The following is a 14,148-nucleotide window of genomic DNA, read 5'->3' as shown; positions in this document are numbered from 1 at the left end:
CCTACTTCAGATACTTATGTGAACTGTCTTCTGAGTGGCCTTAACCTTTTCCAAATAAAAGCGTTTCAGAGGTTTTGGAAGAATATGTGCCTTTACATGTAATACTGAGATGTGAGTATTTACACATTAACAAGGAGAAAGAAATGAGACGATTCTAAATCACAGAAAAAGGATCAAGTTTCTTTGAAAATAACAACTACAAAATATTTTTAAAACATCTTTTCACATTAAGAGTAATGAAACATGTGGATGGTGTTGCTTGTAGATTAATGCCAACAGTAATGCCCTGAAATATCCCAGGTGGCAATAAAGCTCTTTTTGTTAGTGTGCTTGAGTTAGCTCTGACTGTATGTCTCAGGCCAGCTTGGAATGCATATAGTCCATGCTGGGCCAAAACTTGTGATCTCTCTGGCTCACATTTTCTTCACAGTAACCTGCTTTAACCACCGGTTTTCTTTGTTTTTTTGAGATGACTTTTCTAGAACTCATCACATAGACTAGGTTAGCTGACCAGTGACTACCAGCCCAGGATGGCCCCACCCACAAGGGGCCTTCCCACCCTTGATCACTAATGGAGAAAATGCCTTACAGCTGGATCTCATGGAGGCATTTCCTCAAAGAAGGCTCCTTTCTCTGTGATAACTCCAGAGACAAGTTGACAAACAAAACCAGCCATACAATATCAGACTATAGGCCTGACAGGCCAAAGATTGATCAAGCAATTTGTCCTGAAGCCAGCACTATTACACTGTATGGTAGGCTGTGCTTACGTGGTCAGCAGGTTGGGTGCTTGCTGAAGGGAGATGAGTCTGTTCTCCTCTGCTAATTGCCTGGCCGTTTGTCTCACCAGTCTCCTCATTAGTTATAGGGTGTTTGGTTGGCTAGTTGGTGTTTTGTGGAGAAGCAGAGGGTGTGTGTGTGTGTGTGTGTGTGTGTCTGTCTGTCTGTCTGTCTGTCTGTCTGGGAGTGTGTGTGTGTATGTGTGTTGAGTGTGTGTGTTTGGGAGTGTGTGTGTATGAGTGTGTATGTTTGGGAGTGTGTATGTTTGTGTGTGTGAGTGTGTGTGTTTGGGAGTGTGTGTGTGTGTGTGTGTGTGTGTGTTTATGTGTGTGTGTTTGGGAGTGTGTGTGTGTTTATGTGTGTCTCCTGGAGCTCAGGCTGCTTCAGACTCAGCTCTGCAGCTGAGGATGACCTTGAACTTTCACTCCTGTCTCCTGAGTGATGGAATTAAAAGGCACCACTACACCCAGCTTCGATGTGATTCTGAGTATTGAGCCCGGGGCCTTGTGCTTATTAGGCAAGAACCTGAGCTATGTCCCCAGCCCACCATCTGTTTGATTGGTTACTAGTGGGTAGAGGGGGAGAAGGCATATGTCCAAGTGTGCAGACATGAGGACAACTGGAGTCTTGAAGGTAAGAAGGAAGAGGAGAGAGATAAGGACATGGCGCTTCTGGGGTCCTGTAATGAAAGAGATACATTCTATTGATTAGTAAGACTTCCCTCTTGTCTTCCTGGTCTCTCTGTAAGATTCTCCCCTCCCTTGTGTATGCTCCCTCTAATTATACTGTGTGTCAGACAACACATAACTCAGCTTCATCTTGACTTACAGCCAAAGTGATTATTCACCAGACACTTAGTGTCTTTGAAGATATCGTGGAGAATATTTCTGGGGAATCCACCAAGTCGCGGCAGATCTGCTACCAGTCACTGCAGGAATCTGTTCAGGTCTCCCTGGCCCTCTTTCCAGCTTTTATCCATCAGTCAGGTAAAAATTGGCTCAGAGGCCTGCGTCATGGATGATGGTGTTCACAAGGGCTAGAGTGCCTGCTTAGATCTGCAGAGCAGCCGGGCTGGGCTGTGCTCAGTGAGGGCATGCACACAGACAAAGGAAGGCAAATCGTGAGAGGAAAACAGAGAGGAAAGGAGAGGAGAACAGAGCCTGTCCTGTGACCTGGAGTTGCTTGCAGCCCCCTGCCTACTTTTCCTTTGTAAATTAAGGTGGGTGGGTGAGAGTAGGCATCATAACGGCAGGAAGGAGAGGAAAGAAGAAAGGTAGGTGCTGCTGACTTAGCCCCTGGCTGTTTCTCAACCCACCGTCAGTGCTGCTGACACTCTGGACATATTGTCTGACTCCTGGAGGCATTCACAGTAGACTTGTCAGTGTTAGGCAGCAGGGCATTTGTAGCTTAGATGCACTGATTGTAAGCACTTTGCAAATGGTAAGAACCAAAATGTCCCATGTGACTGACATTGCAACCTGGATATGGAACCACGCTAACCAGAATCAATAAGTCCATTTGGTGGCCCAGGGCAGTGTGACCTGAGTGCTCTGTCATTATCTACTTTTATCCACTTAACCTTGACCTACTACAGGGATGATTGGTCTTAGAGAGAAATGCCAAGGTACTCAGGTGTTGACCCAGTTGGATAATTTCTTGGATGTGAGCATAAAGTGGTTCATTTTCATTGAGAGTGCTGACCATGCTGGATGCGGGACAGTGTGCTGGGCTTCAAGATGAGACAACTCCATTTCCTACTGTGAGCAGTCAGGCAGCTGTTCCCAGGATCAGAGCCGTGTTCTCAGCAGGCCCTTAATCATCTTCCACTTTCTTTCATTGGCTCTGATGGTGTTGGGGACATTTCTTCCAAACGACGCATTAGAGAGAGATGACAGTGCAGATTGCAAAGGAAAATTGATGAAGCCAGGGATGTCATTAGTCCCCGTGCACAGGGTATTGACTGTTTGCCTTGTCCTTCCTTTAGATGTGACTGATGAGATGCTGAGCTTCTTCCTCACCTTGTTCCGAGGCCTTAGAGTGCAGATGGGCGTGCCTTTCACCGAGCAGATCATACAGACTTTCCTCAACATGTTTACCAGGTAACTACACACCACTGCCCAGCACTTTGGAGTCAAGGGACAAGTCTGCTACAAAATGCAGGACTTTCTGCTCCTTTCCTGTGCTTGCTGTAAGCACCACTTTCTCTTGCTTGCAGAGAGCAGTTGGCTGAGAGTATCCTCCATGAAGGCAGTACTGGCTGCCGGGTGGTGGAGAAGTTCTTGAAGATCCTACAAGTGGTTGTTCAGGAGCCTGGCCAGGTGTTCAAGCCTTTCCTCCCCAGCATCATTGCGCTGTGCATGGAGCAAGTGTACCCCATCATTGCTGAGGTAGGTGGGGCCAGGGGAAAGTGCCTTGTGTTTTCTCAATATTCTTGTAAATAGTTTTTGGAGGTTCCCCCCGCCCAGAAATGGATACATCATACACATAATACACAAAAAATTAACACAATAAAAAGAGTAAGTGTTTGTGGATGCCTAGAGTTTTTCAATGCTCATAACTCATAGCTGGAGAGATGGCCCAGCAGTTAGTATGTACTGCTCTTCCAGAGGACCTCTCCTCCCTGTCCCCAAGAATGTTTTCACCTTGGTGGTCTTATTCAAGGCGGGCTCTTGGTGACAATTCAGGTAGAGCTTTTAGTTGTCTGGGAACGTGAAAGGACAGGCACTGATTGACTATAGCAAGACCCAGAGTCAGCATAGACACAGACTGGATGTGACAGCAGTAGTTGGTGAATGGGAGCTGTTCTTACAGCTGTCCCCATGACCAAAGTCCAGGGTCCTGGGTACTGAGCCACACATGGCTGTGCAGCTGACAGTAATGTGGCTTGTGTGCTTGCCTAGGTAACTTGGACATTTGGGCTTAAGTTAGGAAATTGTGCTTCGGTGACCTCTGCGCTCTCAGAATCCTGATGGCGGCTGCAGGAAAAGGAGCTGCACACAGGCAGCAATTAGCACAGCGTGTTGCCTCTCCTGGGAGACCTTTAGATTCCCAGATTCCTAAGTGCTGTCCAGACTTTCTCTTGGGTAACAGTGCTGCTTTTAGGGCATCTTACTGTCATTAGCCTCTCAGGTTGCATAAAGGTTAGCCAGCTCCCTATTTCCATCCTGGGAGAGGGGTGGGCATAACGTGAAAAATAGGACCGAAGTGACTGCTTTCTGAATAGAAGATCTACATTTTCATTGTCTTTGCATGTTGTAGCCCTTCTTCCTGTTGTTTAAAGCTGAGAGACTTGTTAGTAAGAGCTTCCTGGTACTCATCCTAATGTCTCAAGTGCAGTCCTGTCTCTCTAAGCACTCCTGGTGAACTGCCCCCTCAGATGGCTCAGAGCCTTCTGCATGGGAAGTGGCAGAAGTGTGGGTGGGATGTGAATACTGGCTACTGTTTGGCACCTCTTAGGCTTCTGTGGTGGCCTATACGCCAAGAGGCCTCCAAGCTGCGCGGAGGGAAGGTGCAGTGTTGTGTGAATTTCTCTGCAGCGCCCGTCCCCTGATGTCAAGGCTGAGCTGTTTGAGCTCCTTTTTCGAACGCTCCATCACAACTGGCGGTACTTCTTTAAGTCCACTGTCCTAGCTAGCGTGCAGAGGGGTATTGCCGAGGAGCAGATGGAGAATGAACCCCAGTTCAGTGCCATCATGCAGGTAAGGTAGAGTGCTTGCTTGTGAAGCCGCTGTGTGCCCTGAGAATATGTGGGCCTTGTTCCTGGGTGTCACCTACATTCTTTGGCCCTTGGGTTCTTCTCAGGCATTTGGCCCCCTTCTTCCAACCTGGCCCTATAGCAAGTGTGGGGTCACACTGAGCTCTGACCCTGTTAGTATTTTAAAAAGTTAGATTCTTGGTGCTTCAGTCTCTTCATCTGTAAAGTGTTAGTACTGCTAGTTCCCAGGGTTATTGTGAGGTAAAGGAGAAGGCACATCATATACATGACAGCAGCAGATGTGTGCTGCATCACCCCTTTCCTTTATCAGCAGTGTCAGGAGGGACCTTTGTTGGACACATGTGGTGGCGCATGTAATTCCAGTCCACGTGGGCTGAAGAGTAAGATGCCATCTGCCTGAGAGCTGCCCGGTTCTTCTTTATAGGACACTACGCAGCTAGGATCTCTGGAGAGCCCAGCAGTCTGCATTTGGAAAGGACATTCTGCCTCCTATCATGATGCCCTGTTCAGGGCTTGGGCTTGGTGTGTTCTAGTGTTGGCAGACTTCTTTAACTGAGCTATGGCCTCTCACCCGAGGCTTATAGAAGTCTCTTTGAAAGAGTTTCATAGTTGAGCAATTTCTTAGAGTGTTACATATGTGGCTGAGCATATGATGTAGCAGTCTAAGGTAAATGACAGCATATGCTCACGCAGCCTGTAGAGACACCTGCAGCTGTTTTCATGATTGCTCTAGACTGGAAACAATCTAAATAGTCACCAGCTCTGCAAGGATGAGCCCACTGGCACAGGTGGGCCATCCCTCAGAAGTGAGGGACACTCCACTACAGTGGAGATGAACATACCTTGTGCTACGTGGAAAAAGCCAGAACCAAAGGCTTTGCCCCAGCCCAGCTTCAGTAACCCTGACATTAAGAGATAGATCCCACTACTATCGCATCGATGACAAGATTCCTTGTACAGCCAACAGCCCTGGGGTAGAGTAGCCACTTGATATAGGAAGAATTCCTGTAGGCTGCTAGCCTCTCCTCTCTGCCCCCCTCCCACCCCATCTCCCCATTTTCAGTTTGTATTGGAGCGGGAAATGTTGTATTGGGGTGTGTTTTCAATTTTCTCCTGAACTAGTGACTTCACACCTAGACATTTTACTTTAAGGCAGTTTACAAATATGCTGTTGCTTGACCCCAAAGTAGATGAAGTGATCGAGAAGGAACCTCTGAGGACTTGTGTCCTGTGAGGCATGTGTGCTAAGGAGAAGGAGAATCCCTGCAAGGATTGCCTAGGTAGGCAGGCAGGCTATGCTGTCTGCTCAGACTGCTCAAGGATTTGACTAGTGTGGGTGTCTTACTTCAAAGATGGGTTCTTGAAAAGATTCTAGAGCAGTGCTTCTCAACCTTTCTGGTGCTATGACCGTTTAATACAGTTCCTCTTGGTGGTGACTCCCAACCATAAAATTATTTTGTTGATTCTTTGTAACTATAATTTTGCTATTGTTATGAATTGTAATGTAAGTATCTGCTCTGTGACCCCTGTGGAGGTTCCGGCCCACAGGTTGAGAACCGCTGTTGTAAAGGTTCCTTTACAAAGGTGTAAATGAGACCAGAAGGAGTGAGGCCCATAGGAAGACTCGGGTGCTGAAGCACCAGAGGTGCACTACAGAGGTCTGCCCTGACGGCAGTATTGAGACTGGTGACTCGTCCTAGCCAGCCAGTGAGCTGCACGGTGTTGGTTCTGGTGTAAGGTAGAGGCCCTGGAGGGGTTGTGTCTGAGAAAGTTTAAATGCTGCTTATTAAATAGTAGTTTTACTCCTCAGGCTTTTGGACAGTCCTTTCTTCAACCTGACATCCACCTGTTCAAACAAAATCTCTTCTACTTGGAGACTCTGAACACGAAGCAGAAACTATACCACAAAGTAAGTACCCTCCTCTCCTGGAAGATCCCTCCTCATGTAGGAGTTCTGAGCCAAGTCTGAGTCCCTTGAGTCTGCTGGGGGAGTACTTTGGGGAACACACTAAGCCTGGGGTGGCCCCAAGGATCTTAGTGAGCCTCCTGTCCCATGCTCCTGCTCCTCTGCTTGCAGAAGATCTTCCGGACCACTATGCTGTTCCAGTTTGTGAACGTGCTGCTCCAGGTCCTGGTTCATAAGTCTCATGACCTTCTGCAGGAGGAGATCGGCATTGCCATTTACAACATGGCTTCTGTCGACTTTGATGGCTTCTTTGCAGCCTTTCTTCCAGAGTTCCTGACTAGCTGTGATGGTGTGGATGCCAATCAGAAAAATGTTCTGGGGCGGAATTTCAAGATGGATCGGGTAAGGAGAAAAGGCCAGGCTATGGGGAACACATGTGTGGGCGCTTGTGCTTGCTTCCTGTTCAGTGAGGGGCCTGTCTGGGTCTGGGTGTGGTTATCCTTAATAGTAGGTTGTGCTCAATACCTCAGAAACTTGCTGCTGGGGCTGGGTGTGGGGGGCACACTCTTTCTCAGGGACTTGGTTTCTGGAGCTTACACATTCTCTGTCTCAGCCGCTGAGACCCCAGGTCCTGGCCTCAGCAGGCCACACATTGTCAAGACTCTTTTTGTTCATCTCCCGCCCCTCAACACATATCTCTGCCTCCTCAATACACGTCTCTTAATGGTCTAGAAGGAACCATGCTGCCCCTCTGTGCTTTCAGGCAGGCTGAAAGATTGATACAACTTTGGGTCCTCAAGATATGTTGCTTGGCTGCCCTGGGCTTTCCTGTAGCTCTTCACAGTGCAGCACTGGCACAGCTCAAATTCATTAAAGAGGCCTCATAACACTGACCCTCTGTGCCACTGATCCCCCAGGGTGAAGTCACTCAAGGCACCACTGCCCCATGCTGTCAAGCTGTGTGTCTGCCCTCTTTCTGTGTTGTGTGGCCATAGCTCTTCCTTCCTGCTCTGTGTGCGTTAGGCCTTCTTTTGAACAAGTTCTTTTGGAAGCTTTTTGGATAAGCACTGCCCCTCTTGTCCCCTTGGGAGTTGAGACTGCTTGCTCCTGGTTTCTATTGGTGCTCTTCACTTCCATGCTGGAGTACTGTTCTGAGCACCTCTGGTCTCTCTCCCCCTCATTTGGCATGTGTTCTTGTGTCTTAGAATTGTCTTTTCTTTGGGGGTCTGTCTTGTTCTCTCTTTTCAGCCACTTGAATTGTTTTTCCTTGGTTTCCTCGAGACCAACTCCTAATATCTAATAGTTGTTTTGCAGTGGCATCAGTATTGGTCAACTTCTTGGTTAATACATTGGGTTCTAAATCTGGTCACTCCTAGGATGCATATTGAAAATGGAGAGGCGTGCTTGGCTCCACCGAGGGAGTTCTGGTTTGGTGTTTGGGAGCTGCTGACTGAAAACGTGCTGCTTGGTCAGTTTTTGGCTTGGTTTGGTTTGATTATTCTGAGATGAGGTCGCTTTGTAGCTTTTGCTGAACTTGGTTTGTGATCTTTCTCCCTCTGCCTCTCATATTCGAGCACTATCCACCTATTTTCTGCCCTCCTCCTCGATACACAGGGTCTTACTTTGGCCTGAAACTTATCGTATAGACCAGGTTGGTCTCAAATTCATAGAGATCCTTCTGCCTCTGCCTCCCAAGTGCTGGGGTTAAAGGTGAACACTACCAGGCCCTGTGCTATTCTTCAGGCTGAACTGAATCACTTTCCATGAGGTTGTGTATTGGTTCACCTTGCTGCCATTCAACTGCTTCCATGCATGCTTTTGTGGGAGACAGGCTGTGTGGTGTATTTTTGGGCCATGCTGTTCCTGGTACTTCGTGCTCTTCCAACCTCCTTCTAAAGAGCAGCTCTTTACTCCTTTTTGCAGATGGTCTTGGCTCAGAAGGGCACCTGGTAGTGGGACAGGCTCCCAGCTGATGTCGCAGGAGAGCATGCAACATGATTGATCTGAGGGCACTTTGAAAGTTCAACACAGGTGCTGACCAGACCAGCTAAGGCAAGGCAGGCAGTATCTGGTGATGGGGACAGGTTTGAGCTGAGTTCCAAAGGAGGAAGAAGGTGGGAGAGGCAGGAGCAGTATCAACTGTTTGATGTGGCTGAGTTTTGCACAGGGATCACCTTGGTAGCAAGGGCAGGCTGTTAGTTATGTTTGTGACAGTGTGTGTGTACTGTTCACATCCGCCGGCGCTCTGTTGTCTCACACTAAGCAGTATGGGAAACAGTGGAGCAATTTCCTGATTGCCACTCCCAGCAGGGCAGCTCTGTGGCTAGGCTCAGATGTCATGTAATTTGTAGGGACTTGTGGAACTCATGAGGAAGGACTCAGGTGTGCGCCATCAAAGGCTGGCCTCTGGGAAGGGGAAGGACAGCCAGGTGGTGCTGGAGCTCTTCCCTCCCTTCCTGTCTAACTTGCAAGATCCTGAGTTGCAAGCTGTGGGGCAGTTCTGAATTGCTTGCAGCAGGGGCTGGCCCGTGGAGCCCTGAAAAAGAATTTGCATGTGCATCTGACCCAACCAGTGCCTTGCTTAGGAATTGGAATTGTGTTTGCATAGAGCCAAACGCACAAGCGTGGGGGCAGCTCATGAGTTTGGCGGATGGTTAGCCTTGGCTGTTAGGGTATGGGGGACCTTTAAGAGCCAGGCTTCAGGGGCTGGGGATTTAGCTCAGTGGTAGAGCGCTTACCTAAGAAGCGCAAGGCCCTGGGTTCGGTCCCCAGCTCCGAAAAAAAAGAACCAAAAAAAAAAAAAAAAAAAAGAGCCAGGCTTCAGTTTTTGCCCTGCCTTTCAGGACCTACCCTCGTTTACCCAGAATGTGCACAGACTGGTAAATGATCTACGTTACTACCGACTCTGCAATGACAGCCTGCCCCCTGGCACCGTGAAGCTCTAGGAGTGCCTGCTGCCACCGCCACCTACACCACCTGCACCTGTGCCACGGAAGTCTGTGACAAGCCTTGGCCACTCTCTGGATGGGCATGCCTTGAGCAAGTTGCCTGCCTCTGCCCTCTCCTGCTGCCACCAGCACAGCAGGTGTTGGAGTCCATTTGGCACTGGTAGAGTTTCCATGCATTTGGAGCAGGCAGAGGGCCCTGTGGCTGGATGCCAGGGAAGTACCAGAGACCCCACAGAGTGGTTCATGCAGATCATGTGTGTCAGTCCTGAGTCAGAATCGCCAAGGACCACTTACGACAGTGCCACCTTCTCACCATTCCACCTCTCCACCTCTCCTGGCCCAGCCAGCCCAGGAGAAATTCCACATTGGAACTGTTTCTGTCGAGCCTCCTGCCCCTCCAATTGCCTTGAAGTCTCTGCTCTTTGTCAGAGATTCTCGAAGACTCTCGGGTTTTTGTTCCTTGTTTTCTCATCATTCCATTGTGATACTAAGAAGCTTAATGAATAAATAAAATGCTTAAGTTGTTGTTATATAAACACTAGCTATGGGGCATCTTTGTACCTGGGCCATCACAGGCCAGCAGTGGAGCTCTGTGCTGCTGAGACCCGTGTTGTCTTGGGAGAGTAGTGAGAGGAGGCCCAACTGCCATGGACATGCCAACATCTCCCTCCTACTACCTCAAGAAACGTGCTCCAGGCTTGGGGAGCTGCTGTCTAGGACACTGACCTTGTGGTAGAGGCAGGCATATATCCCAAGGCTATCTTGCTGCTGGATCCATAACTTCCTCCCAGCTGAGATGTGTGGGACCCTGGGACTTGGGTCACCAGTGACTGGCCTTAGGGAAGGAGAGGTCACGGGCAGCCAGGCAGCAGGTGGGTATCAAGGATCAGGGCCAGACTCATCACAGGAAATGTCTGAATGGAGCAGACCTCAGAAGGTTAGAGAGGCAGAGGGGTGACAGTATCTCTAGGCTGAAAGCAGGGTGAAGTTGAGTGAAGATAATCTTGGGGACCAGACAGCTTTGGTTGGGTCCTGAGTGAGTCTTGTCATCCCTACCCCTTATGACACTAGGGAGTAGTAAGTAGACATTCTCAGTAGTAATTCTAGGACAGCATTGTATGTTGGGGCATGTCACTTTTGTCACGAGGCAACCCCTAGCTGGCTCTGTGTTATCCAGAATAAGTAGTGATTCCTGCCACCAACATCCCTTCCCTCTGGAGGAGTGTGGGGTAGACTGACAGGCAGTGCAGTGGGCCGTGTATTCAGAATGTTGGTTAATGTGCTTTGGCCACTGAGCGCTGTCTGCCTGCGTCAACTGTTCTCTGAGCCCTCCACTGTCTCCTCTCTCCACTGTCTCCCAGCACTGTGTCCCCTTGTGTGGTGCTGGAGCATTCACACTAAGAGGAGAAGTTGAAGATGGGAGTGCCCTGTGTTCCCAGCTTGATGGCTTGGTGTGGAGCAAGGGCCTCAGACTGTTGAGTTGGTGAAGATTTTTCAGACGTTTGCACATGGCTCTTTCTCCGCAGGAGGCATGGGAGGAGCCTCCTGACTAACCCTCAGCAAATGAAGCAAGCGTCCTCACAGGGGCCTCACCTGAGCTCCTCGGGGAGGGCGCTCAAGTGCAGCTCTTCACTGACTGAAAGAGCTCCTGCTGAAGGGCTCTCTCCCTTTCTTCCTGCCTCTCAGCACTTGGAGCTGCCTTTAAAAGGCCTTGTTAATTAATTGACTGGGGTCTTCAGAATTGGGGAGTCATTGTTGATGGATCCAGGAAAACTAGCTCCAGAATCCACTGCAGGCACCTGTGGGAGGGGCATTTAGATAGGGTGGGAACTCACCCAGGAGTGCAGGTTCTCCCTGGGCAGGCATTTTAGAAATAGGTAGGTTTTGTTTTAAAAAACAAGCCACATTTATTTTTCCTGTTTTCAGTTTGGAAACGAATATGTTTGTAGATAAAGGAGAATGGAAAGACTTCAAGTCTTTAGCTTTGACCTTTGGTCCTCTTGCCTCTGCCTTCCAAGTGCTGCGGTTACAGTTGTGTACAGTTGTGTATACTATGCCTGCTCTCCAGAGGCCTCGACACAAACACACCACTTCCCTGCTTTGATCCTGTGCACTGTGATGGGGTTGATGCCTGAACTCTGGGTGACCTTGATTCCGTCCTCTGAAGGACAAGCAAGTCATCCTGGGGGGCAAGCTGTGCTCAGCCTCTGTCTCCTTAAAGGTTCCAGTCCCCTTACCCAGGACACCAGCCCGGGGATCTGCCTCCTGTAGATGCTAGCTTCTGTGGAGGCCCTGCCTGTGGGTCAGAGTGCTTACAGAAGAGGAAACAAGCTTGGGAAGGGGAGCATGTGCCCAAGGCCACACAGGCAGTCACTATGCTTGAGTCATTCTGGACCCTCAGCCTGGATGCTGTGCCAGCACTGAATCGCTCTCCTCAGCCCTGCCAGGGAGGCCTAAGGGCCTGAGATATTCATCTGCTCTCGCCAGTCACTCATTCACAGATGTCACCTTTGGTGACAGAGAAGGCGAGGATCGGCTGGGATGTGACTGTATACTCTGTCCTTGTCTTGGCTGGCGTACCACTGTCCGATGACTGTACAGTTACCGGGCAACTCTGCAGGAGTTCTAGGGCTAGGCCTGGCTGAAGGAAGAACAGGAAGCAGAGCCTCTCGGGCTCCAGGTTGGCCACACTTGCCTTCATCCTGCTCTTACTGGGTTGCACCCTCTAGGGTCATGGAGCCAGTGTGCACATGCTGCTTCCTGCTTCCTGGGGCTTGGCAAGGCTCTAGTCAGCTACTGCTGCAGTTTGCTTTGGTGGCTTGGTGAGTGGTTTGCAGGTGGCCCAGGCAGATTGTCCTTAGCATAGTGTGGGGTCCCTAGTGCTCTTCTGCAGTTGAGTTGGGTTTCCCTGTGGGCATTTGAACTTGCATTTCCTAAGACTCTGACCAGTATTGGATCAAGAGCGAGGTAGTCACAGGCAGAGGCAGCACACAGCCTCTGGTCTCAGGAGGGAATGGATGATCATAGGAAGTACCCTACTATTGAGCCACATCGCCCAACACAGGCTTATTAAGATACGGTGGCCAGCCACACGTGTGACGTGTGCTCACTAATGGTAATGGCCACATGAAGATGTCTGGGTCACCAGGGTTCCAGACTGGAGCTCTACACAAGCAAGGTGGGTCCCAGCCCAAGGAGCAAGGCGAGCTTGGGACCATTGTCTATCTGTCTTCTCTCCCAGTTCCAGGTCCCTCCCTCTGGAGGTGCCGAGGCACTTGGGAGCTTGGGGACACACAAGAGGCCTGATTATAAGTCAGCCTCCAGCAGGTATGGTTTTGGGTGTAGACACCATTGATTCCCAGGCCCTCAGCTCTGGGGAACATGGTGCTAGTGTTCCACTCTATCTCACAGTCATCCCAAGTCTGAGGGTTAACTGCCCAGCTGTGCCCCCATGTAAGGACAACTGTAGCCTTCAGGCAAGTCACGTACATAAAGTGGGATCAGGGCAGCGCCTCTGAGGTAGCTGGTGTATTTATTGGCTGCCACCATTGCTCAGTACACGGGTCCTGTAAACGGTAGCTGACTTTGCTACAAGCTCAGGGGTATATAACTCACAACCAGTGGCCCTGCATCAGTCACGGTGACCACAAGGTTCAGGAGACTCTTGATCTTTTTGTTGTTGTCTTAATGTGGTGATAGTGCTTTGTTTTTTCGAGTTGGGGTTTGAGATATCCGTCAAACCATGTAGTCAAAGATGGCCTTGAACTCCTGATTGTCCAGGCTGTACCTCCCAAGTGTTGGAATGGTGAGTGCAGCAACACACCTGGTTTATTTAGTACTAAGGAGTGAACCCAGTGCTTCATGCATGCGAGGCAAGCACTTGTTACCCGCTGAGCCATATTCTCAGCAGATTCTTGGCCTGGAAAGGCTGGAGTTGGCCTGAGTAAGGTGTCTGACCCTGAGTCAGGTGTCAAGAAAGAAGCCTGTCCCAGGCTGGACTCCAGGTCTTATCTCTTACCTCCCCCTAAGTCCCTCATACATCCACCAGACTTGACACTTGGAAGAAGAGAGCTTTCTGTCCAGAGGTGTGCACAGCCCCACAGCTGAATGCAGCTGACATGACAGCCTGGCTTCAAAGGAGGACTGGTCACAGTGGGTGTGGGGTGAGTGGAAATGGGAACTGGATGACCTTAGTGGCCCAGGTCCAGGAGGAGTGGCAAGGGAACACCATTGATCACTACTGAGTGACTGCACCAAGGTGTGAACAGGAGTCATCCTCACTGCTTAAACATTCAGAGACATGGAGTTGAGGGTGTAGATCGGTGAGTATGTGCTTAGCCCTGCATTCGACCTCCAGCATCACAGAGACAATAAAGCAGGGGCTGCAGCCTTGTGATTCCCACTTGGGGAGGTCAACACTGCCGCTCATCCTCCCACCATGCCATCCTCTACAGAAACCTGAACAAGAACCTGTGGCTCGGCTAGTGCTGCGTGTTGGTGCCCACAGCTGGCCCATGAACCCTGTCTCCTCCATGCTGTGAGAGAGGGCTTGAAGTGGAGATGCAGTGTGCATGCCACCAGCCTCTGAGGACACTGCCTGGACTCCTCTCAGGACGAGATATCAGGAGGTCATCCACCCTTGTGAACAAGAGGTCGGGGTTCCCTTGCAGTGGCAGCTTTCTCACCGTCATATCTGATACAAACAATTCAAGGCCATTTCAGAGGGCTCAATCCCTTGTCACTTGGCTCCCCGTGACCTGAGGATATGATGACAATAGGACCTTAGTTTTCACCTCATT

General features: G+C 49.8%; 1 protein-coding gene across 5 annotated transcripts in view; it reads left to right on the top strand.

Moving 5' to 3' along the window:
* Xpo6 (exportin 6) overlaps window positions 1-9,885 on the top strand; it is an 89,396-nt gene extending 79,511 nt beyond the window's left edge. For all 5 annotated transcript variants that reach the window (XM_087659580.1, XM_087659581.1, NM_001011935.2 and 2 more), the window contains 7 exons: window positions 1,611-1,766; window positions 2,765-2,879; window positions 2,996-3,167; window positions 4,317-4,478; window positions 6,306-6,404; window positions 6,573-6,803; window positions 9,245-9,885. In XM_087659580.1, coding sequence (XP_087515706.1) covers window positions 1,611-1,766; window positions 2,765-2,879; window positions 2,996-3,167; window positions 4,317-4,478; window positions 6,306-6,404; window positions 6,573-6,803; window positions 9,245-9,346 — 1,037 coding nt within the window. In that variant the 3' untranslated portion in view covers window positions 9,347-9,885. The remainder of the gene's footprint in view (window positions 1-1,610; window positions 1,767-2,764; window positions 2,880-2,995; window positions 3,168-4,316; window positions 4,479-6,305; window positions 6,405-6,572; window positions 6,804-9,244) is intronic.
* The last annotated feature ends 4,263 nt before the right edge of the window (window positions 9,886-14,148 follow it).

The sequence above is a fragment of the Rattus norvegicus genome, chromosome 1 (assembly GCF_021556685.1).
Source record: "Rattus norvegicus strain SHRSP/BbbUtx chromosome 1, alternate assembly SHRSP_T2T, whole genome shotgun sequence".
Lineage (NCBI taxonomy): Eukaryota > Metazoa > Chordata > Mammalia > Rodentia > Muridae > Rattus > Rattus norvegicus.
The sequence above is the reverse complement of the archived record's forward strand: the minus strand, read 5'-3'. Positions and strand labels throughout refer to the sequence as shown.